A 20,295-nucleotide genomic window follows, 5' to 3' on the forward strand; every position below is an offset into this window, starting at 1 on the left:
AGGGCGGGGGTGAGGTGGCCAGGGCGGGGGTGAGGTGGCCAGGGCGGGGGTGAGGTGGTCAGTGTGGAGGTGCGATTGTCCATTCGGGTGTGCGGAAAGCGGCTGTGGCCGTGTGTGACTGCGCAGGGGAGTTGCTGTGGCTGTGTGTGTGCCCCAGCGCTCCGGTGCGCCGTGCGGGGACAGCATGGGCTCTGACACGCCCTTGGACACACGGGGGTGCGGCAGGCACAGGTCTGTAACCACGTGTGTGTGTGTGTCGGGAAGCGTGTGACTGCCCGCAGGCACCAGGCTGAACGCGTGTGCCCCTCCCTGCCCACAGCGGCGGGCACAGCACCGAGGGCTGGGGGGGCCGCGGGCTGAAACCGGAGCAGTCCCTGCCGGCACGGCCCGGCCTCATATGGGTAGCGGATATTTATAGCCAGGCATCAGGTCCCTCACCGGCACCTGCCGTGCCCACAGCAGAAGCCCTGCCCTGCTGTCCCGCTGTCCCAGGCACCATCGGGCCCTTTGGCACTCCATATTTTCACTCCATGACGTGAGGGCCATGTGAGTCAGCCCCGTTGTGCTCGCCCCAGTGCTTCACAGCTTCTCTGACGTTTTCACCAGGTTTCCAGCATGGAAGCTCAGCCTCATATGGAATCCTTTCTGGACTCGGGTCCCTAGGTTTTGGGGCAAGGACTCTCCCGAGATACCAGAGGCTGCACTTCACACTTGCACAACCCCCTCCCAGCAAGGCACTGAAACTGGAGAGGCTGCTCAGGGTTTTTATTGCTGCTCTGGCATGTTGCTTGCTCCAAACCATGGGGACATTGGCAACTCCAGAGCCCGGCAGAGAGGAGGGGGACAGGATTGGGGACCGGAATGAGCATACGCCTTCTTCCCAAAGTCAATAAATAAAGCCCTATCACTACAGCAGCATGAGGAAGGTGAGTGCCCAGCCGCTGTTCCTGTCACCCTGCTCAGGGCACCCAGCATCGTGCCACCCACCGGGGAGGGCTGAGGAGGGGGCACAGGGCAGGGCAAGGCACCTCGGGGTCAGGTAGGAGGTGTTAGGGGTCTGGGACAGGCGGGCAGGCTGGTTGTGGGGTACAGGACAAGGTCTGGAGCTGGGTGGGCAGAGCATGAGCAGCATTGGCCTGAGCAGACACAGGAGGTGTGCGTGGCACCTGGGTGCCCCCCTGCAAAGAGGGGATGCCTGCCAGTCCCCCACCTCAGCACAGGGTGCAGCGAACAACCCCAGGAAAGGCACCGGCATCGGTCCTGGAGCCACAAACCCACTTGCCAGGACCAGGGCTGGGAGGAGCGGAAGGTGGGAGGCTGGCAGCCTCCCCTCCCAGCTGTAAGGACTGGGGCTGTGCTGGCTGGCAGGGGATTGTGAGCAAGCCCCTCTCTGGTGGAACCACTGGAGCAACCTCAGTCTTCTGGTGCTGGTGTGCAAACCAGGGGGAGCACAAGGACTGCCACACCGTGGCCAGCGGCAGCTGCAGGCTGCAGTGTAAGGCACACGGCTGATGGGACTCATGTGGCCAGGGCTGGCTGGGAAACTGGCAGCTCTTCTCCTCCCACCTGGGGCTTCCCTTGCCCTTCTGTCTGCATCCCATTCTTCCCCCGACCCTCTGCCACATTCTCTGTTCCTTGCAGCAAGGCTTCCCACCACCCTCCCACTGCTGGACCCCACTGCTGGTCTGGCTGCTGCAGCACCTCCTCTTCATCGGCACTGCCAAAATGATGCTGCTGGCCACCATCATCCCTGGCAGCAGCACATGAGGTCCATGGACTCATCCTGGCGTGTCCCGGCTCCTCAGCCGCCCCGTACCGCGGCCCATGGAATGTTCCTCTGGCTCCCCGGCCCCTCATGGCCGTGGCCAAGGCACCAGTTACTGTGGCCCTGGTGGCTGGCCGCCCTGGTAGGAGCGGAGTAAGACCTTGTGCTTTGTGACAGCCTCGCCACGGCGCCTCTGGTGATCCACCAGGAATTCCTTGAGGCGGTTGGTAGTGAAAGTCAGGGTTTGGCGGCGCAGCTTCATCAGGTAGGCGTCCTGGAGCCAGGCATTGGCAAAGCAGTCCTTCACCGTGGGGCGGCTCCTGGGGCAGAGCCAGCTCTGCATCAGGGACTGCTGGGGGTGCCCACCACTGCTCCACCCCCCAAACCCAGCCACCACCCATGCCCTGCAAGACCCAGGGAGTCTCAGCCCCCTTTAAGAGCAGTGAAGGACTCCAGGCTCCCACCGATGATATCTGGAGGGGTCCCATGTGGCAGGGAGCTGCCTCAGTCACATGCACAATCTGGGGCCATGTGTCCTCCTTGGCTGGGCTGGGTACTCACCAGGGGTGGACAGTGAGGACCTTGCGGATGAAGAGGGCAGCAGTCTGTGAGACGTTGGGGTACAGCTTGAAGGCATCAAAGCGCCCTGCCAGGATGCGGTTCTCCGTCTCAATGGGGTCCAGTTCAAAGAATGGTGACCGCCCGCTGAGCCTGTGGTGTTGGAGGGGGTGGATGGGCTGGGGGTGAGCAGTGGGAGGGTACTTGCTGTCCCACTTCCCTCCCCCATCCCTGATGGTTTGAAAAGCCACAGCTGCCCAGGGTGTCTTCATCTCCCCATGTCCAGCTGGGAAGGGTCTGCCAGACTACAGCATCCCTCAGCCCACCATCAGCTTTGTGTCCTCCATGGCACTGAGCCCTGGATGGGGCTTACTACACTTCTAGGTTGTCATTCCCCCTGACCCCTTCTCTTACATGATGTAGGTGAGGACGCCAACGCCCCAGACATCTGCTGCAGAGCCCACCGGGTCCCCCTTCACCACCTCTGGCGCTGTGGGCAGGGGAGCAGGTCTGTCATATACACAGAGACACCAGCCCCAGCACCTACAGAAGTCTCAGATCCCCAGGATCCCCAACACCCACAGCATTCCCAACACCCATAGCAGCCAAGCACCCACAGCAGCCACAGCACTCCACTGCTGCACCCTCCAACACCCCTCCCTGACACTGCAGCACCCTGACAGATCCCAACCAGCCCCCGAGGATACCGCAAATGCCCCATAGCACCCAGACTCTCCCACTGACCCCAGCGATGCTACAGAAATTTGCAGACACCCCCCGCACCCTAAAGGCCTCCCACCTTCCCCAAGGACAGAGTTCCTCCCCATTCCCAAGTCCCCCAGAGCATAGGCATACATGCATACCTTTGGGAATAAGCATGCCCCAGTTCTGTCCCTGTCCCCTTCCCCATGCCACTGCACCCCTGGTGCCCCACTCACACATGTACTCCAGGGTGCCAGCACGCCGCCCCAGCTGCCGCAGCACAAGTGGGTTGTAGGTCTGGGCACTGCCAAAATCGATGATCTTGAGGGCATTTGTGCCTGAGACGATGATGTTGTCTGGCTTGATGTCAAGGTGCACAATGCGGCGGCCATGCAGGTACTCAAGGCCCTGCAGGAGCTGCAGTACGTAGGTCACCACATCATCCTCCGAGTAGCGAAACCTGGGGGCAAGTGGCATCAGCAGGTAGCCCCATAGCAGCAACCATGCCTGGTGGCCCTGTGCCCACTGTACCTGTCCACGATGCTGTAGAGGATCTCCTTGCCAGCACAGTTTTCGCAGATGAGCACCAGGTAGCGGGGGGTGATGTACGCCTCATGCAGGGCCATGATGCGCTCATGGTGCAGCGCCTTGAGGATCTCGTACTCCTGCAGCACACTCTGCTTCCGCTCTGCCTCGTAGGGTACAATCTTAGCCATGAAGTGCTTCCCTGTGGCATTCTCCTTGCACAGCCGGATCACCCCAAAACGGCCTCTGTGGCATGGGGCAGGATTCAGCATCCTGGGTGTGGGGTGCAGCAATACCCCTGGCAGAGCATTTTGTCCCACTGCTACTCACCTTGCTTTCTCATCCAAGAAGGTATATGGCTTCTGGGGGACACCCTGCCTCAGTGCTGTACTGTCTTTTGCCCCTGGGACCCCACTAGCAGCTGGGGGCTCCTTGGAGGATGGGGGAGTGGTCGTGGGCTCTAGCGCAGGGGGTGAGGTGGGGGGCATGGAGATGAAGGAGGTTACCATGTAGGGAGGCATCTTCCGTGCAGGTGTGGTGTTGGGCGTGGGAGATGGTGTGGGGGCTGAGCTGGGCGTGGTTGACACTGGGGAAATGGTGGGGGATTTGGAAGGAGACAGAACCTGGGGCAGGGGGGAAGTGTCCGTGGAGGGTGCCGGGGAGCCCTGAGCAGGGGAGTCTGTTTGAGGAGAGGCAGCAGTCCGAGGGGGGGTGAACATCAGCTCAGGTGGCACGTAGACAGTGATGTTGGGTGGAAGCTCAGGATCTGATGGCATGCCCTCTTCTTGGGGTGCAGGGGATGGAAGGACCCCTGTGGGGACACTCTCCTGTTCTGCTCCGGCTGCCTTCTGTACCACTCCCTTGTGCTTGCGTGGCGGTGTGGTGGGAGGGGTCCGTGCAGCCACTGGCTCTAGCTGCTCCTCGGGTGTCTGGGTTGACCGGCTGGAAGCCATCTTCTCAGGAATAGGGACAGCAACATCCTTGGCTGGGGCAGCTCGGGCATCTGCAGGGAGCAAAGGGAGGTGTGAGCCAGATGGGGGTAAGCTAGGAGTGGACTGTAGGTGGCAACTCATTTTCCAAAGCTCTGGGTGGAAGATGCTGTGAGACTCAAGGATCCCCAAAGCACCCCAGAGGCCACAGGTGGCCCCATGGCCACCTCACGCCCACAGGACAGGGCTTGCTCACCTGCTGCCTCAAGATGCACCTTTACTGAGGGGTTGCTATAGGGTCCCTGCCCAGCCTTGTTGACACAAGCCACACGAAACTTGGCAGTGCTCCCAGGAGGCAGCTCAGTCACGTTGAAGTAGCAGTCAGTGATACCAGTGCTGACAATCTTCCACTCATGCTCCCCTGCCAAAGCAGAATTAAGGTAAAGCAAGGGCAGACCCGGGACAGGGGCAGCCTGCTGTCCCCTGTCCTTGATTCTGCCAAGCCACAGGGGACAGCCACTTTTGTCCATTTTTTGTTTTGGGCACTTTTGTCCTGGCTAGGCACCCACCCCTCTGTGAGCCCATACTCCTGGCTGTGGCTTGCAGGGGATGGGAGGCAGCACCACATACCATCCAGTCTGCGCTCCAGTGTGTAGGTGCAGGGGGCTTTGCTCTCAGCAGGCTTCCACAGCACCAGCACCGTGTTCTTGTACTTCTGTGGGATCTCTGGGGTGCCTGGCCGCCCAGGAAGTCCTGCAAGAGTACAGACAGGGTGGGCTGGGTGTCCAGCCAGGAGCAGAGCAGAGCAGAGCTGCTGCAGTGAGAAGGCGTAACAACACATAGGTTCAGAGATGCTGGAAATCCTCATGCAAAGCCAGCCTGTCCTTTTGAAAAAGTCCCAGTCTCTTACACATATGGAGCACTAAAGTGACCTGCACCAGCTGGTCCCCAGCCATGTGCCCAACTTATGCCCTTCCTGTCTCCTGAGGTTCCCCCAGCCTCCTTACGTGCCACAGCCAGCGTGCAGGAGCTGATGGCTGTGCCCAGGATGTTGGCGGCTGCACACTCATACAGCCCTGCATCCTTCCTGGAGACCTTGGCAATGGTGAGCATCTGACGTCCATCCTTGCAGGAGACGACATTCAGCCCACTGTCTGGCTGCAGGGACCTCTTGTCTGTAGGGGGAGAAGAGGAGAGGGATGATATGGTGTCCTGTCAGAGCCCACCCACCGAGGCAGTGCAGGCAGCTCCCCACCTTTCATCCAGAGGATCCGTGGGGTTGGGCTGCCAGCAGGAAGGCAGCAGAGGGTCAGCGCCTCGCCCTCCAGCAGCACCTGGTCCTTCAGCTTGATGTGGAAAATAGGGGGGAAATCTGGAAAGCAGAGTGGAGGGTTAGGCTGGGGTGGGGATGCATCACCTGGTCCTTCAGCTTGATGTGGAAAATAGGGGGGAAATCTGGAAAGCAGAGTGGAGGGTTAGGCTGGGGTGGGGATACACACCCACCATCCCGTCTTGGGGCTGCACCTACCCGATTCACTGGGTGTGTGTGGCCGGCCGGCGGCGAGTCCCTCCTCCCGCAGAAGGCTGGAGGGGATGCTGGGCTGTGAGGCCGTCTTCTCCTTCTTGCCCCGTGAGAGCCCCCAGCGCTCCCAGCGGGACCTCTTCTGACTGTCACCCCCACCTGTGAGCACCCAGGGCAGGTGAGAACGGGGCCAGGCCATGGAGGCCACACCTGCCGTGCCCACAGTGACTGGGCCACGGGTTGCCAGCAGGAGTTCGCTGCGAGATCCCCCCTCATGGCTCACCTTTGGCAGAGGCAGAGGAGCCAGTGCTGGCCTCGGAGCGCAGGGACTCAGAGGATGGCGCGGGGGCGGGGACGGGCCCTGGTCGCAAGCTCTCGCCTTCGGAGCTGGTGCGGCGGAGTTCCCGGGATCCCTCGCCCTCCGGCCGTTCATCCGACACGCTGCGGAGCCGCGCCGATACCCGCTCCATCGTGGCACTGATCTTCCTCCGCACAGCCACCGCCGGTGACTCGCTCTCCCCACCACCCCCCGGCTCTGACTTGAGGCTCTCCGAGTCCCTCCGCTCCCTGGAGCTGGCCAGAGCCATGCTCCAGGAGAAGCGGCGCCCACCAGATGGGGTCTCACTGCCTCCGGCCTCCCCCATGCTCTTCTTCCTCTCAGCAGGCGGGGTCCGCTTGAGGAGTATAGACATCCTCCGGAAGAAGCCCCCATCTTTCTCCACCTCGTGCAGGTCCTGTACCGACTTGGACTTGGCTGCCAGCCCGGTGGGCCGGTCCCTGCGCAGCTCCAGGGGCACACCGGCTGGTGTAGGACGGTAGATGCCCTCGTCAGAGACTGGGGGTCCGGCCAGGTGCCGGTCCTCGGAGCGGGAGCGAGTAAGGAGCTTCAGCCCCCGGGTGAGAGATGATTCACGGCCTCGCTTGAACTTGGCCTCAAAGACCTCCTCTGAATCGATGTCCTGGATAACCAGAGAGCTGGAGGAGCCAGTAGGCTTCACCTCCCTCCTTGATGCTGTTGCTGGCATAGGGGGCTTTGCAGGGCTGGCTGGTGGGGTCTCCTTGATGTTTGGTGGGGGCTCGTTGGTGGCTGGTGGAGGCTCCTCAGAGGCTGGCTCCTCACCTTGAATGGCTCCCATGGCTTGCATCATCTTGGCATAAGAAGATTTAATGTGGGTTTGGGGAACTGAGGTTGTGGGCTTAGGTGGGGTAGGAGCTCCTGTCCTGACAGCCCCCTCCCCACTGGCTCCAGCAGCCTTGGTGGATGTCTTTTCTTCCTGTCCTTTGTCCATAGGCTTCTTCCCTGTGGTAGTGGCAGCCTTGCTTGCTCCAGGTGGGCCATGTTCCTCAGGGATCCGCCTTCTCCCTGAGGCAGCCTTTGCAGGGGAGGCCTGGGGAGCAGTGATCTCTGCCGGAGGGGGTGTTGGTGTGCTTGGGGTGTCTGCTGACACTGTGGGCCGAGCATCAGAGAGCGCAGAGAGAGAGGGAGATTCCTTGAGCCGTTGGGCCTCCAGGCAGGCCACTGGGATCTCCAGGGGTGCACCAGAGCGTCGGTGCCGGACAACAGGCTCAGTGTCCCCATGGCTGAAGGAGCTGCTCTTCTGCAGCCGGCACTCAGTGGAGAGGAGGCGCGGTGAGGTGGCTTCACTGGAGGCTGCCCGCACCAGCCGTGGCACTGCTGGTGGCTCCAGCCGGGCTGACCGTGAGGCTTTCTTGTCAGGGCTGACACCCAGGGTTTCCAGGAGGGGACCCCGCAGGCCACTGACCTTGCTGTCCCCAGAGCTGCCCCGCAGCAGCCGCTGGCGCATCAGCTCCAGGCGCTGGGCATGATCATCCTCCCCCCAGACCACCTTCCGCCTTGGCAGCTCCATGGAGGCTGCCTTGGCCAGGGCCCGGCGGGGGTCCCGGGCTGCCTCAGCCCCCTCCTCAGTCCCCGAGAGCTGTTGGAGCAGCAGGGCACTGTCAGCAGAGCTGCCCCTCTTCAGTTCCCCCCGACGGGCACTCCCTGGGGACTCCAGGCTGGAACCCTTCCTCATGGCTTTGCGAGGATACTCCGGCCGCTTCTGAGATTCAGGGGCTTCCTCGTCAGAAGAGCCAGGCGCCTCCACCTCTGCACATGGTCGTCGTGGCCCAGCACCTCTTGGTCGCTTCCCCAGGGCCACCCCGGGCTTTCCTGTGCCCTGGCTCTGCCACTCCATGGCGGATGCATCCCCTTCCGTCTGCCCCTCGGATGTCCCAATGGTCTCGTCATCTGTGGGGATCTCATTGAGTGACATGCGGGAGCCAGAGAACTCCACCTGGTGTGGCATGGGGATGAAGGGCAGCTCATCCAGGTCATCTGAGTCTGAGGAAGATGACAGTGCTGGTGACTCCTTGAGATGCCGGGGCACAGCAATGGAAAGGTGGTTGGACGTGTCCTCCAGCAGCTCTGGGATCGGCCGTAGCACCATGTTGCACTTGTAGCTGATCTGTGAGCGCTGCAGCCAGCAGAGAGGGCTGGATCAGGCCCACGTTCATGGCATGATCCTGCCATTATACATCCCCCCATGCTGCTCAAGACACTATCCCACCTGCCCCCTCCTTCCCTCCCCAGCTCCTGCCTTCACCTGCCATTTCCGACGGGAGATGAAGAGCTTGAGGTGGTCGGTGCTGATGACCTTCCCCTTGGCCAGTGTCTGTGGGGTGAGGGAACAACAGTGTCCCTTGGAGTCTGAAGCAGGCTCAGGGAGCCCTATGGCCTCTTGGCCTTGGGTCTGAGCCCAGGCTCACCTTGAACCAGGGATGCTCCAGGGTCTGTTCTGCATTGGGTCTCCTGTGAACCGACACCATTGGGTGAGAACTGCCCAGGCTCAGGGGTTTTGGCCAGGGGAAAAAGGGCAGGAGAGTCTGTCTGCCCACGGTGCAGCCCAGCAGAGCCGTGCAGCCAGCCTTGCCCTTGGGCACACCAGTGCATGGGGGTCCCCACCCTCCCTTGAGCACAAAGCTTATGGTGAAGGGGGAGGGGATGGGGAAGAGGACCCTGCAGTACTCACAGCTTGTCATTGACCAACACTTTGATGACAAAGCCCTTGGCTTCCCGGGTGAGCCCCTGGAACATCCTCTCCTCAAAGGCTACATTGTAGTTGCGGATGTTCATCAGAGTGGTCTTGTCATTCTCCCCCACAAAGGGGGAGATCCCTGTCAGGCTGTCAAGGAGGAGACACTGTCACTGGGCCACGGGGCCATGCAAAACAGCATGTCAAATACAGAGAACTGAGGACAGGATCCCAGACCCCATCTCTGGGGACATGGGAAACAGCATGGCAAGTACAGGAGACTGAGGACAAGACCTCAGACCTCAGCCCTGGTGCCATGGGGAGGGCAGAGATAAGAGCAGCTGGGGAGGAGGCTGAGTCTGTCAGGAGTCATGTGCATGGTCACAGCCTCAGTTCTGGAACTGGTGAGGGGGTGGAAAGGGTGTCCCTCCTGTGAAGACACAGCAGGGCACTTACCAGAGGTATGCAATAACTCCCACAGGCCTGCAGAGAGGAGAGCACAGTTACTGCACATCAAAAGCCCTCCAGGATGCCCAGTCTCTCCTGGTATAGCAGGGAGCCCACCGATCACCCAAGGGCCACCCTTACCAGATGTCAGTGACGCTGGAGACAGGGGTCTGGTTGACAATCTCAGGGCCCACAAACTCAGGGGTGCCATACTTGCAGTACTGTGGTTCCTCAGATGTCAGCTCCTGTGCATTGCCAAAGTCGCAGATCCGGATCTGTTCGCTGCTCAAATCTGCCATCAGGAGGTTTTCTGGCTACAGGACAGTGCAGAGCAGAGGGGAGCTTGGCAGGAGGCAGGGGCTTTCCCCAGTGAACAAATGTTTCCTGTCAGCAGGACCACTCCCCACCCAGTGCACCAGGAGCCCTTCACTGGAGGCACCAGGCAGGAGGAGTAAAGACCTGCACTCACTTTGATGTCCAGGTGCAGGACACTGTGCTGGTGCAGGTAGCAGATCCCTTCCAGGACCTGCCGCATGTACGACCGGACCTGAAAGAGATGGAGTGAGGAGAGTGGGCAGCCTGAGCATGAGTCAGCTGTACACTGGCCCTGTGCAGAGGAGAATGTGGGCTGTGACCCCCTTAGCCTGATACAATGAGCACTGCACATCTCTAGGCTGGGATAGACCCCACTCTCCCCAGGATCCCTCCTTTCCACATCACTTTGGTCCCACAGCATTCACTCACCTCTGACTCACACACTGAGGGCTTCCTCACCATCCTGTCCAGCAGCTCTTCTTCAGAGCAGCTGGCCCTCAGTCAAGGAGCATAGAAATTCCATGCTCCATTGTACCCCACACCCAGCTCCTCTACACCCACTCTGCCCACCTGTTCCTCCCAAAAGCCTCCCCTCCTCCCCTGTGCTGTGTGCCCATGGAGCAGTGCCCAGAGGATACAGCTCCATGACCATGATGACAGCGTTCTTCTTCTCAAAGGCATCATGGAAGAAGACAATGCGCTCGTGGTCCAGCTGAGAGAGAATGTGCAGCTCCCGCCGTGCCGACTGCTTGGCCTTGGTCCTCCCAGGGATGAACTTGGCAGCGAAGTCCAGCCGGGTGCTCTTCTCTGTCACCCTCCGCAGATAGGAGAAAGCCCCCCTGCAATTCAGCAGTAGGGGTAAGGGAGGACGAGAAGGTGAATGAGCAGGAGGCACAGGCACCCCCTCTGCAGGGAGCTGCTTGCAGCTTCAGCAGCTCTCTGTCTTCATCCACTGGTCACAGAGACCCCAAGCCTGGCTTTTCTCTGGCCATGCCAGGTCCCTACCCTAAGCTTCCATTGACAGCTGAGAGGAGCCCCAGCACAAGAGGATCTAATCCTCTATGTCAGAGCCCCAGAGTGCAGCCTGTCTCCAGTACCCCAGTCCCTGCAGTGCCAAGGATGCCCCATCATGCCAGTGACCACCTACCTCCCGATCTCCTCGTGCACATCGTAGTAGTCGGTCAGGCGTCGTGCCTTGTGCAGTGCATCCTCCTCCATGGTGGCATCAGCAGTGGGCTGGGCTGGGAGAAGGAAAGGCGTTGGCAAGGGGCAAGCCAGACACTCAAGCTCGACCCTCAGAGGTTGGGGAGCCAGTCAGCCATACCTGCCCGCACCAGCAGCTCTGCTTTGCAGGAGACCTCCCCAGCCAGGTTCTTGGCTGTGCAGGTGTAGACACCACTGTCAGGCTCGGCAGCACCCAGAACCACCAGCGAGCACTCATTGTCCTCATATACGAAGCTCAGGTGGCTGCTCTCCTCCAGCAGCTCCCCATCCTGGGAGTGGCAGGGGTATTGGGGGTGTCCTGTCCCATCCCTGACCAACTCCCACCACCCTTTCCCCATGGGTAGGGCATGGGACACATCCTTGATCACCTGAGCAGCAGCCCAGGTGAAGCAATGAAGTGTGGCAGGTCTGGTGGGAATATGGTTCAGTAAGGGGTTGGGGGCTTCCAGCCCACCTTGTACCACATGATGTCTGGCAGCGGTTTCCCCTCCACCACCACAGCGAATCGTGGTGTCTCCCCTTCCTGGGCATCGATGTCTTCCATGATGGACTCAAAACGTGGTGCCTCTGCCAAGAAATGGGGCATGGGGCACCGTGGGGCAGTGTCAGCCCCCTGCCACTGGCACGGAGCATACAGCTGTGAGGCACTGCAAGTAGGGGTAGGGGCATGGAGAGACATGGGGCAGTGCCACTCCAATGCACATGGAAGTGGGCCACCTCTACAGGGCAAACCACCGATGGCATGTGTCTGCGGCAGCATTCAGCAGTTCCCCACTGGAGTGAGGCACTGTGAGGCAGTGGCACTCACAGCACACAGGCATGGGGCACTGTGGTAATGCATCTGGTATTACATACAGATGTGGGGTACTGTGGGGCATTGTGGAAGCGTCTGCTATAGTTCTTGGCTACAGGGCACTGGGAGCAGTGCCTCCCGATTATACTTGGGGATGGGACACCCTGCAGCAGTGCCACCCATGGCATATTCCTAAGGGACACCATAAGGCACTGCCTCCCCATGTGTACATGGGACACCTCTGCCCAGGTCAGACATGGGTATGGGACACCAGGCAGCGGTGCCAACGCATGGTTCATGGTTTTTCATTCCCGTGATTACCACCCTATAGAGTGGCATCCCTACAATATATGAGTGTGAAGCACTGAGGAGCAGTGTCCTGCTATGGGGCAGTGCCCCCGTGGCACATGGGCATGGGGCACCATGGGGCAATGCCACCCTCCAGGGCAATCCCGCCCCCCCCAGCATATGGAGCACCATAAGGTGATGCCACCCCCCAGCAGAGGGACGTGGGCTCCCCATGCAGGGGCACCTACCTGCAAGGCGGAGGCGGAGGGTGCACTGGGCAGTGCCGTGGCGGTTGCTCACCTCACAGGCCAGCAGCCCCCCGGCCCCCCGGCCAACACGCAGCAGTCGCAGGCAGTGCTGGTCATCGTCTGGCATCATCATCTCACATGTGCCCTCCAGTTCCCCCAGCACCTGCCCACCCCTGCAGGCACACCAGCTGTCATATCACAGCTCCACAGGCAGACCCACTGCCCCATTGACAGATCCTGCCCCACAGCTCCATGACCACCTCCTTACCCACAGTTAGCCCCAGTTCCCATCCCACAGCCCCCACAAAGCACTCACATCCCATTGCTAGCTCTGCCTCCTCAATGGCTCTTGCCCCTTAATACCCCACAGTTAGCATCCCACAACCCACCCCACAGCTCTTCAGGGCCCTGGACATCCTTGTGTGCATACCCAGACCAGCCCCAGGGAAGCACCCCCCCACACACACACATTGAGCTGCATGGAGAGGTGGAAGTCCTTCCACCCATCACAGTGGGGTGATGCTAGGCACGGGGCAGGCAACAAGGCACAGTGCCATGTCCTACCTCTTCCAGGTGACGGTGGCCTCCACATGGTTGATGGTGATGGTGATGGAGGCTGGCTGGCCTTCTACCACATATACCACATCTGGCTTGTCCAGGATGACTGGGGCCTCCTCCAGGTAAGGACCTGCCAAATGCATTTTCACCAACCCCTGCCCACTCCATGCCACCCAGCCCTGGGCAGCTTACCACCCAACAAGGGACAGAGACCTCTACCCCAGCTACCCATGCCCTCCCCACTGCCCTTCTCACCCCGGTCCAGGAGCTGCACGGGCCCCACAGGTGGGGAGGGCTTGCTGTTGGTCTTGGGAGTAGCAGTGATGACACGGAAGAGGTACTGGGCACCCTTGGTCAGCCTGTGCACTGTGTAGGTGGTGTCCTGCACACCGGTCACCAGCACCACCCACTGCATCGTGCCCAGCACTTGCATTTGCACCACGTAGGTCACTGAATTGGGGTCTGCAAGGGGAGAGGGTCAGTGCAGGGCCCCTGGCATGGAGCTACCCCATGCACCCCATCATGGCATTGCCCACCCCCTGCCATCTTCCTGCCCATACCCTGCCTCCTCACCTATGGCAGCGTCCAGCCACTTGGGCTTGTTCCAGGTCAGCGTGATGGCTCTGCCGGTCACTGAGGCCACAGTGGGGGGCCCATCTGGGGGGGTTGGCACCACATCTGCATGGGGAGGTGGGCAGGGATATAAGCATAGCCACTGCCCCAGCTCACCAGGGCATCTGCCTCATGCTCTGGGAGATGCTTGCTGAGGGGATGGATGAGGCCAGCAATTCTTTCTGGTTTCCTGGTAGGGGCTCAACCTGCTAGCCCCTGTGGGACTGTCACTGCCAGCAAGCTCCATGCAGGACCTAGTGATGACCCAGGGATGGGTCCTGACCACACAAGATGAGAACTGCGCTGCTGTCCCCACTTTTAGGTTGGATTAGAGACCTCCTGAGGTCCCCTCCAACCTAAAGTATTCCCTTAGGACCTCATGACAATCCTGGGGCACAGCCTAGTGGTGGCTGTGAGTGGCCACACATCCCAAGTGGTGTCTGCTGCTGCTTACCGGTGACATAGAGGTGTGCATAGCACGTGGCCTTCCCCACTTTGTTGGCAATGACACTTTTGTAGACACCGGCATGCGTGTGGCTGACAGCCGTGAATACCAGACGATGGATGTCCTTATCTGGTGGAGAACAGGGGGACACAGGTAAGACCCTACCAGTTAAGCAGCACAGAGCTCCCCTTCCTACCTCATGGGGTGTAAAGGTCTGGGGGATAATGCCTCCTCCAAGGGTGCTCCCCCTTCTCCCACCCCATGTAGAGGGACCCCAGGGGGTGGGAAAGGCAACGAGGAGTCCTACATTGCATCATCTTGCGGTCATCAGTGCTGTCAATTCGGGAGCCATTGTGGTACCAGGTGATGGAGGGGTAGGGCATCCCGGCCACCTGGCACTCCAGCACAGCCTCCTTTGACTCCACCACGTCCAGGTTGTGCAGTGGTTTCAGGAAATCGGGCATGGTGAAGCACTCTGCCTCTGTCTCCACCTGCTCTGGTTCCTCTGGGATGGATGGCATCTTCTCCAGCTTAGAGCTGCAAGAGCCCGCACATGCTCATGATGGGAGCATGGTGTGGTGCCCCCAGCCCAGCCCCGGCTCTAGGCTTTGCATAAGCCTGTTGTATACCAAGTCCCAGAGGGGAGCAAGCAGGGGGAAGCAGATTCCAGTGACCATCCAACTCTTACATCTGGGAGGCTGCAGATGGCCGTGGCTCCTCCACATAGAGCTCAGCAGAGCACTCCACATGGCCATGGGTGTTCCTGGCGGTTGCCTTGTACTGCCCTTCATCTTCACTGCCCACATGCACGATGACCAGTGAGTGCAGCCCTCCATCCTGCTGAATCCTCACGTTCTCCCCCTCCTGCACTGGCAGACCTGTGCAGAGACACACACCAGCATCAGCAGCAGCATCCTCTCCTGTCCCAGCCAGGTGCAGGCCCCAAGGAGATGAAGAGAGGTCTCCCTGTAGGGCCCGTGGCAAGCTCTCTGAGCTCAGGGTTACCAAAGTGAGTCCAGGTAACTGTTGGAGGAGGAGTCCCACTGATCATGCAGACAAAACGCGCTGTTCGCCCTTCCACCACGTCCACATCCTCCAGCTTGCGGGTGAAGAGTGGCTGCACAGAGGGCTGCACTGTCAGCCGGGCACTGCAGGTCAGCTCATCTGCGAGGAGAGCAGGCACTGGTGAGTCCCCACAGCACATGCCTGTGCAGGGCAGGAGGCAACCTGTGACCCCCTGGCTGCAACCCAGCAACCAGTGTGGCGGTGGGTGAGCATACCCCATCCATGGTGGGGGCTGAGCCCAGGGGGTCCAGGCTCTGTCCCTGTGCAAGGCAGGGGGACACAAATGCATGCAGGGTCCCCATGCCCAGGCCTGGGGCTCTGATGGCTGCAAGCACCTCTTTCCTCTCTGCACAGCAGTACAGGTGCCAGCAGAAAGATTGGCTGGGAGGATGCCTTGTCCTCCCTATAGGGCAGGAGATCACAGCTGGCCTATCCCCTTGGGGATAGGGCAGCGATGCTTAAGCAGGTAGTGCCAGCATATGCAGCATCCAAGGAGCTGCATGGGGACATGAGTAGGCCGTATGCTCCAGGTGAGGAGATTTCCAGCAGGGACCACTTTGCAATGACAGTGTTGTCACCCACCCTGGGTAAGGATGGGCAACACCATTCTGAGGCACACCCTCACCTCCCTGAGCCCCAAACTGCTTCTACCTTCAAAGCCCCACAGGCATAAAGCCTCCTTCATGGAGGATTGCACAGGAACAGCCGCAAGGTGCAGGGAATGCTGCTTCTCCCTGCAAAGCCCCCCCAGCCCTACTGCCTAGGTGGGCAGGAGAGTGAACTCTGTGTGGGACAGAGCTGTGGGCAGCATGCCCAGGTACAGGTGTGTCAGAGTCATGGGACAGAGTCTCATGCAACTCTTGCTGTGCTGCCACCAGTGATGGTTTGGTGGGAGAGGCTGGGAAGCCTTCCTGCCCATTTCCCCACCACCTCCCAAGCCAGCAGAGACACATCAGTACTGGAGCAGGTTGCCCAGAAGCTCTGAAGCCAGGGGACAGAGACAGCTGGACTCCAGGCCTGCATCCACCTGGTGCAGCCATGGAGCAAATGCATCTTCCTATGTTTCAGGGAGCCGCATGCTGGCAGAGGAGCTGAGTGGAGTGGGGTGGGACATTTCTGCAAGGCTCAGGGTGCTGGAGCCCAAGAACTGATGCACACCAGGTTTCCCTGAGAAATCTTCCCTGTGCCTGGGGCACCAAACACTCTCTATCCCCCTGTCTCACTGAACCCCACCTCCAGCACTCACAGCTACATTCTTGGGGACAAGAGCCCGGAGCCCAGAATAGGGGGGTCTATCCACCACACCTAGGGCCAAGCCCTGAGTGAGAACCCCCCCTTGGGGAAGCTGCATTCCCCCCGCTTACCTTTGGCAGTGCTGAGCTTGCAGGTGTAGATTCCGCTGTCGTCTTCATGCACAGAGGTGAGCAGCAGCTTGCACTTGCGCCCATCAAAATGCATCTTGCATTTGAGCAGGGCAGGCTGGAGCAGCCGGCCCCGGGACAGCCAGTCTACGTCCATGTCTGGCGGGCCGGCCACCATGCACTCAAAGACCGCCAGCTCCCCCGCCCCGACCACCAAGTCCTGCAGGGGAACCACGATGGCCAGGGACTGGCACTCGGGGCGAGCTGCCCGGGGAGGGGGGAGAGAGAGAGAGAAAGAGAGAGATGCATCTCAGCAACTGAAAAGCAACCATGAGAGGTAGCAGGGATGGAGTGGGAGTACATGCAGGGCAGTGGTTCATGCAGGGAGGGGGCCTGGTGCAGCGGGCAGGGAGTGCAGCAGGGAAGGGTGGGATGGGAGGCGAGATGTGGAAAGCAGAGCTGAGCCAGGGAGGGGGCTGGGGGTGAGGGGAGGTGTCCGTGCCAGGAACACACCACACAGCGCTTTACCAAACAGATTTTATTAGAGCTACAAAAAAAATAGGGTCACGGCCTCGCAGCCCACCCCCCCCTCCCCATCAAGCCCCCTCCCTGGGGAGAAGAGACCCACAGCCAGGGGATGCCCCTGTGGGACCCAAGCCCTGGGGCTACAAGGGACGTGTCTTGGTGGCCAAGCTGGCACCTGAGTGGCCACCGTGAAGCCAAAGGGGCCAATGCTCTCCCTCCCCCCTGCATCTCACGCAGGGTGTTCCCCTGTGGGGTCCCTGGGGTCTCCTGTCTCCTGTGCTCCAAGGTGACTGTCACAGAGCTGCCACCACACTGCAGCCCCTTCCCTACAGCCCTAGGCGGCACGGCGGCAACCGTGGGCTCAGCTCCCCGCTCCCTTTCCCTGGGCAGCAAGAGAGAGGCAGTAGAACACGCAGACAGGGACAAACGGATGGAGCAAGAGACAAGACAGCATCATACGGGCACCCTGGCCCGGCTGAGGGGGTGCCTGCTGCTCCCCTGCTGCTTCCCCCGCCCCGCCTCAGTTAGGCCTGCCCCGGCCATCTGGCGAACCCCTGCCCGCAGTCGAGGGCCCGCGCGTCCCCGCGGTGCGTCCAGGACGAGGCGGCGGATGGAGAAGGAGGTAATAACACAAGGTGAGGTCCACTGCCTAAGAGGTGTCCAACTAAGAGCCCCGCAGCCGCGGCTCTGAGAGATGCACCCCCTTATCGTACTCCCCCTGCGTACAGACAAAAACCGCAGTCAGCAAGCAGAAGGGTTAGTGCAGCAGCGACGGGACCGGCACGGACACACATGCCAGCGCCGGCACGAGGGGTGCAAGTGGGCAACGAGGCACGGAGCCATCTGATGAGACCCCCAAGAGGGGCTGGGGTTAGGCTATAACCCCTGCAGCCCAGCTCCTGCTAGTCATGGGACACTGGGACGGCTTCCGCTCCCACCCCCGTGCCGCCGCGCTTTGCTGTAGGCTGGGAGCATAATCCCGGCAGCGTACAAGCAGTGCAGCCAAGGCTGGGGTGGGATCGGCACAGCTTGGGGGGCTCAGGCAACCATCAGCAGGGAGGGCTGGGGGGAGCAGGGCACACACAGCAAAGGGCAAGAGGAGGGAGGCAGCATCACTCATCCCCACAGGCCCCTTCCCTGGCATTGGGGAATTGACAGCCAGAGCCTGGCTATCAATCCCAACTCCCCCCTCAACTCCTCAAAACTACACACATTATTTTGGGGTCCTAGGAGGACCACAGCAGGGCTGGGAAGCGATAGCAAGGAAACGGGACTGGACAGTGAAGTCCAATGCATATGGGACTTTGCTGGAAATGGGCAAGGAGGGACCCCTGCAAGTTGCCCTGTGCCTGGCACAGAGCTTGCTGACAGCTGGGGCAAGGAGGGAGCAAGTTGCATTTGCAGGGCATGAGGACATGTTTCCTAGGGAGCCTCCAAGGCCAAAAGCCCTCCCTGGTCAGCCAGAGGCGGCACCGTGCCCCATAAGTGGGTGTGGGAGGGGACGTGGGGTAAAGCTGGGCTATGAGAAGCAGTTGGGTCTGGGTCAGATCAGTGGGGCTCTGGAACAGCAGGCAACAGGTGGGACCCAGGGCTGCACATCTGGGTGAGACAGCAAGGCAGCCTGCCTTCTTCTGCTGCAGGGCCAAGCTTCTGCAGACAGCCCCAGGCACATAACTCCACCTTCCTGTTCCCTGCCTGCGCCACCACAGGATGGGCTGGCTTGTCTCCTTCTCATATCACACCACTAAGGGCGGGTCTGCAGTGGCCCCTTCCCCACAGCTCATGCAGGGCACTAGAGCCAGCTGGCCTCTCAGGTTCTTGGGTGACATACTCAGGGAGTTTTACCTCTGACCTCCAGCTTGGCCTCACACTGCTTGGTGCCATACTCATTGACGGCCTTGCAGGTGTAGAAGCCGGTGTCAGTGTGCTCCGCCGCCAGGATGTGCAGCGTGAAGAGCCCCCGCACTCCCTCTGCCTCCTCCGCATGGTGCCGGCGGCCATACTTCACTGGCTGCCTATTTCTCAGCCTGCTCCAGACAGAGGCAGAGCATCATGGTCATACCTGGCCCTGCACACCCAGTTTGGCTGTCACCAAAAAAAAACTTCTCCAACACTCCCTGCTCAGAATGAGAGCTCCATGCTAACCATCCCCATGCCTGCCCCCTCCTTTTCTGCCCACCTGTGACCCCAGAGAGCAGTAGGACTCACCAGTAAATGATGGGCTTGGGCTCCCCACGGACACGAACACTCATGCTAACATCCTGCCCCTCCAGCACCGACTGGTCCGACAAGGATACCTGGACAAAGAGGGGTCAGAGAGCAGCAAGCACCGTGTGCACACAGGACCCCCCACCCCTGCACCCAGGGTTGTCTGACCCCTATCACAACAGGAGTACCAAGGAAGATGGTGGGGTGGAGCCTGCCCAGGTGCTGGGAGGACCCCACATCAGATCAAGGGCTAGGAAGACCTGACCTAGCACCTCCTGGCACCGAGGACTACAGCACTGCAATCACATGGCACTGTACCCCCCTACCAGGTCCTGGGGGATTTGTTATCTTACCTCAAAGGTGGGGGAAGCCTTGAAGGTGGTCTCTGGGGAGCCACGGGCAGCCCCATGCTCGGCTCTTGGCTGCAACTTCATGGCCGGTCGGTGCTGGGGGGTGCCGGACTCGGGGAACTCTTCCAGGGGGCTCAGGTACTCCTCGTCCGATGTGATGGGGCTGGCCTGGCCGATGGTGGGGGACAAGTTCCCATGCCGCTCCACAGCGGGTGCTAGCACAGAAGACGCTGGATAAGGAGCTGGCAGCAACCGGAGCCGGGCAGGCGGGTTAGGGCATCCATTTCCACCAGCCTGCATTACAGGGGTGGACACCCACCCCACGGCACATCCCGGCTCGGCGGTGGCCGGCAGCGAAGGGGTGCGTGGCCGCGCTGGGGGAGGGGGTGAGTAGCACGCCGCGGGATGATAAGGGGACGCGATATTCCGCAAGGCGACAGCAGGGCTCAAGTGGCTCTTACGCAGCAGCCCGCGCTCCCATCCTTAAGCCGCCCGGATTCCCGGGATGGCTGTCCCGGCCGGGGCCGGCACGGCTGAAGGTGACATTGGCAGCTGCGCTCCCCCTGCAGCCCGCCCGCCCGCCGGTCCGCGCCATCGGGGGCCGGACTGGGGGACTCGCGGGGTGCGGGATACAGGGGCCGGTGGGGGACGGGATGAGGAGCGGCGAGCGGCACGGGGGACTGCCAGAGCCCAGTCGCCACCATGGGGGTGCCGGCCCCCTCAGCCCGGCCGCCGGAGCGCTCTCGAGCTCCCTGCCCTGCGCCGGAGGAAGCGGCCGGCCTGCCCGGTACTGGACAAGGGCTGTGTCCCCGCGCCTCCGTCA

At 61.0% G+C, this 20,295-nt stretch overlaps 1 protein-coding gene across 7 annotated transcripts in view; it reads right to left on the reverse strand.

The window, feature by feature from the left end:
• Positions 1-748: 748 nt before the first annotated feature.
• Positions 749-20,295, reverse strand: part of SPEG (striated muscle enriched protein kinase) — a 38,689-nt gene continuing 19,142 nt past the window's right edge. For 6 of the 7 annotated variants that reach the window (XM_015635165.3, XM_015635164.3, XM_015635168.2 and 3 more), the window contains 35 exons: positions 19,476-19,687; positions 19,123-19,211; positions 18,760-18,941; positions 16,393-16,653; positions 14,969-15,127; positions 14,652-14,841; positions 14,271-14,500; positions 13,973-14,092; positions 13,480-13,584; positions 13,162-13,368; positions 12,913-13,036; positions 12,349-12,521; positions 11,474-11,586; positions 11,120-11,288; positions 10,943-11,036; positions 10,434-10,634; positions 10,225-10,285; positions 9,950-10,027; positions 9,622-9,794; positions 9,490-9,516; positions 9,031-9,183; positions 8,768-8,810; positions 8,605-8,673; positions 6,285-8,475; positions 6,008-6,160; positions 5,735-5,851; positions 5,487-5,654; positions 5,110-5,232; positions 4,736-4,900; positions 3,881-4,553; positions 3,557-3,796; positions 3,262-3,485; positions 2,738-2,813; positions 2,327-2,476; positions 749-2,085 (listed from right to left, as the gene is read on the reverse strand). In XM_015635165.3, coding sequence (XP_015490651.1) covers positions 1,878-2,085; positions 2,327-2,476; positions 2,738-2,813; positions 3,262-3,485; positions 3,557-3,796; positions 3,881-4,553; positions 4,736-4,900; positions 5,110-5,232; positions 5,487-5,654; positions 5,735-5,851; positions 6,008-6,160; positions 6,285-8,475; positions 8,605-8,673; positions 8,768-8,810; positions 9,031-9,183; positions 9,490-9,516; positions 9,622-9,794; positions 9,950-10,027; positions 10,225-10,285; positions 10,434-10,634; positions 10,943-11,036; positions 11,120-11,288; positions 11,474-11,586; positions 12,349-12,521; positions 12,913-13,036; positions 13,162-13,368; positions 13,480-13,584; positions 13,973-14,092; positions 14,271-14,500; positions 14,652-14,841; positions 14,969-15,127; positions 16,393-16,653; positions 18,760-18,941; positions 19,123-19,211; positions 19,476-19,687 — 7,721 coding nt within the window. In that variant the 3' untranslated portion in view covers positions 749-1,877. Of the gene's footprint in view, positions 2,086-2,326; positions 2,477-2,737; positions 2,814-3,261; positions 3,486-3,556; positions 3,797-3,880; positions 4,554-4,735; positions 4,901-5,109; positions 5,233-5,486; positions 5,655-5,734; positions 5,852-5,896; positions 5,935-6,007; positions 6,161-6,284; positions 8,476-8,604; positions 8,674-8,767; positions 8,811-9,030; positions 9,184-9,489; positions 9,517-9,621; positions 9,795-9,949; positions 10,028-10,224; positions 10,286-10,433; positions 10,635-10,942; positions 11,037-11,119; positions 11,289-11,473; positions 11,587-12,348; positions 12,522-12,912; positions 13,037-13,161; positions 13,369-13,479; positions 13,585-13,972; positions 14,093-14,270; positions 14,501-14,651; positions 14,842-14,968; positions 15,128-16,392; positions 16,654-18,759; positions 18,942-19,122; positions 19,212-19,475; positions 19,688-20,295 lie in introns of all 7 variants that reach the window. The other variant, XM_033515938.1, reaches the window with a different exon arrangement.

Source organism: Parus major, chromosome 7, assembly GCF_001522545.3.
Source record: "Parus major isolate Abel chromosome 7, Parus_major1.1, whole genome shotgun sequence".
In the NCBI taxonomy this organism is placed as follows: domain Eukaryota; kingdom Metazoa; phylum Chordata; class Aves; order Passeriformes; family Paridae; genus Parus; species Parus major.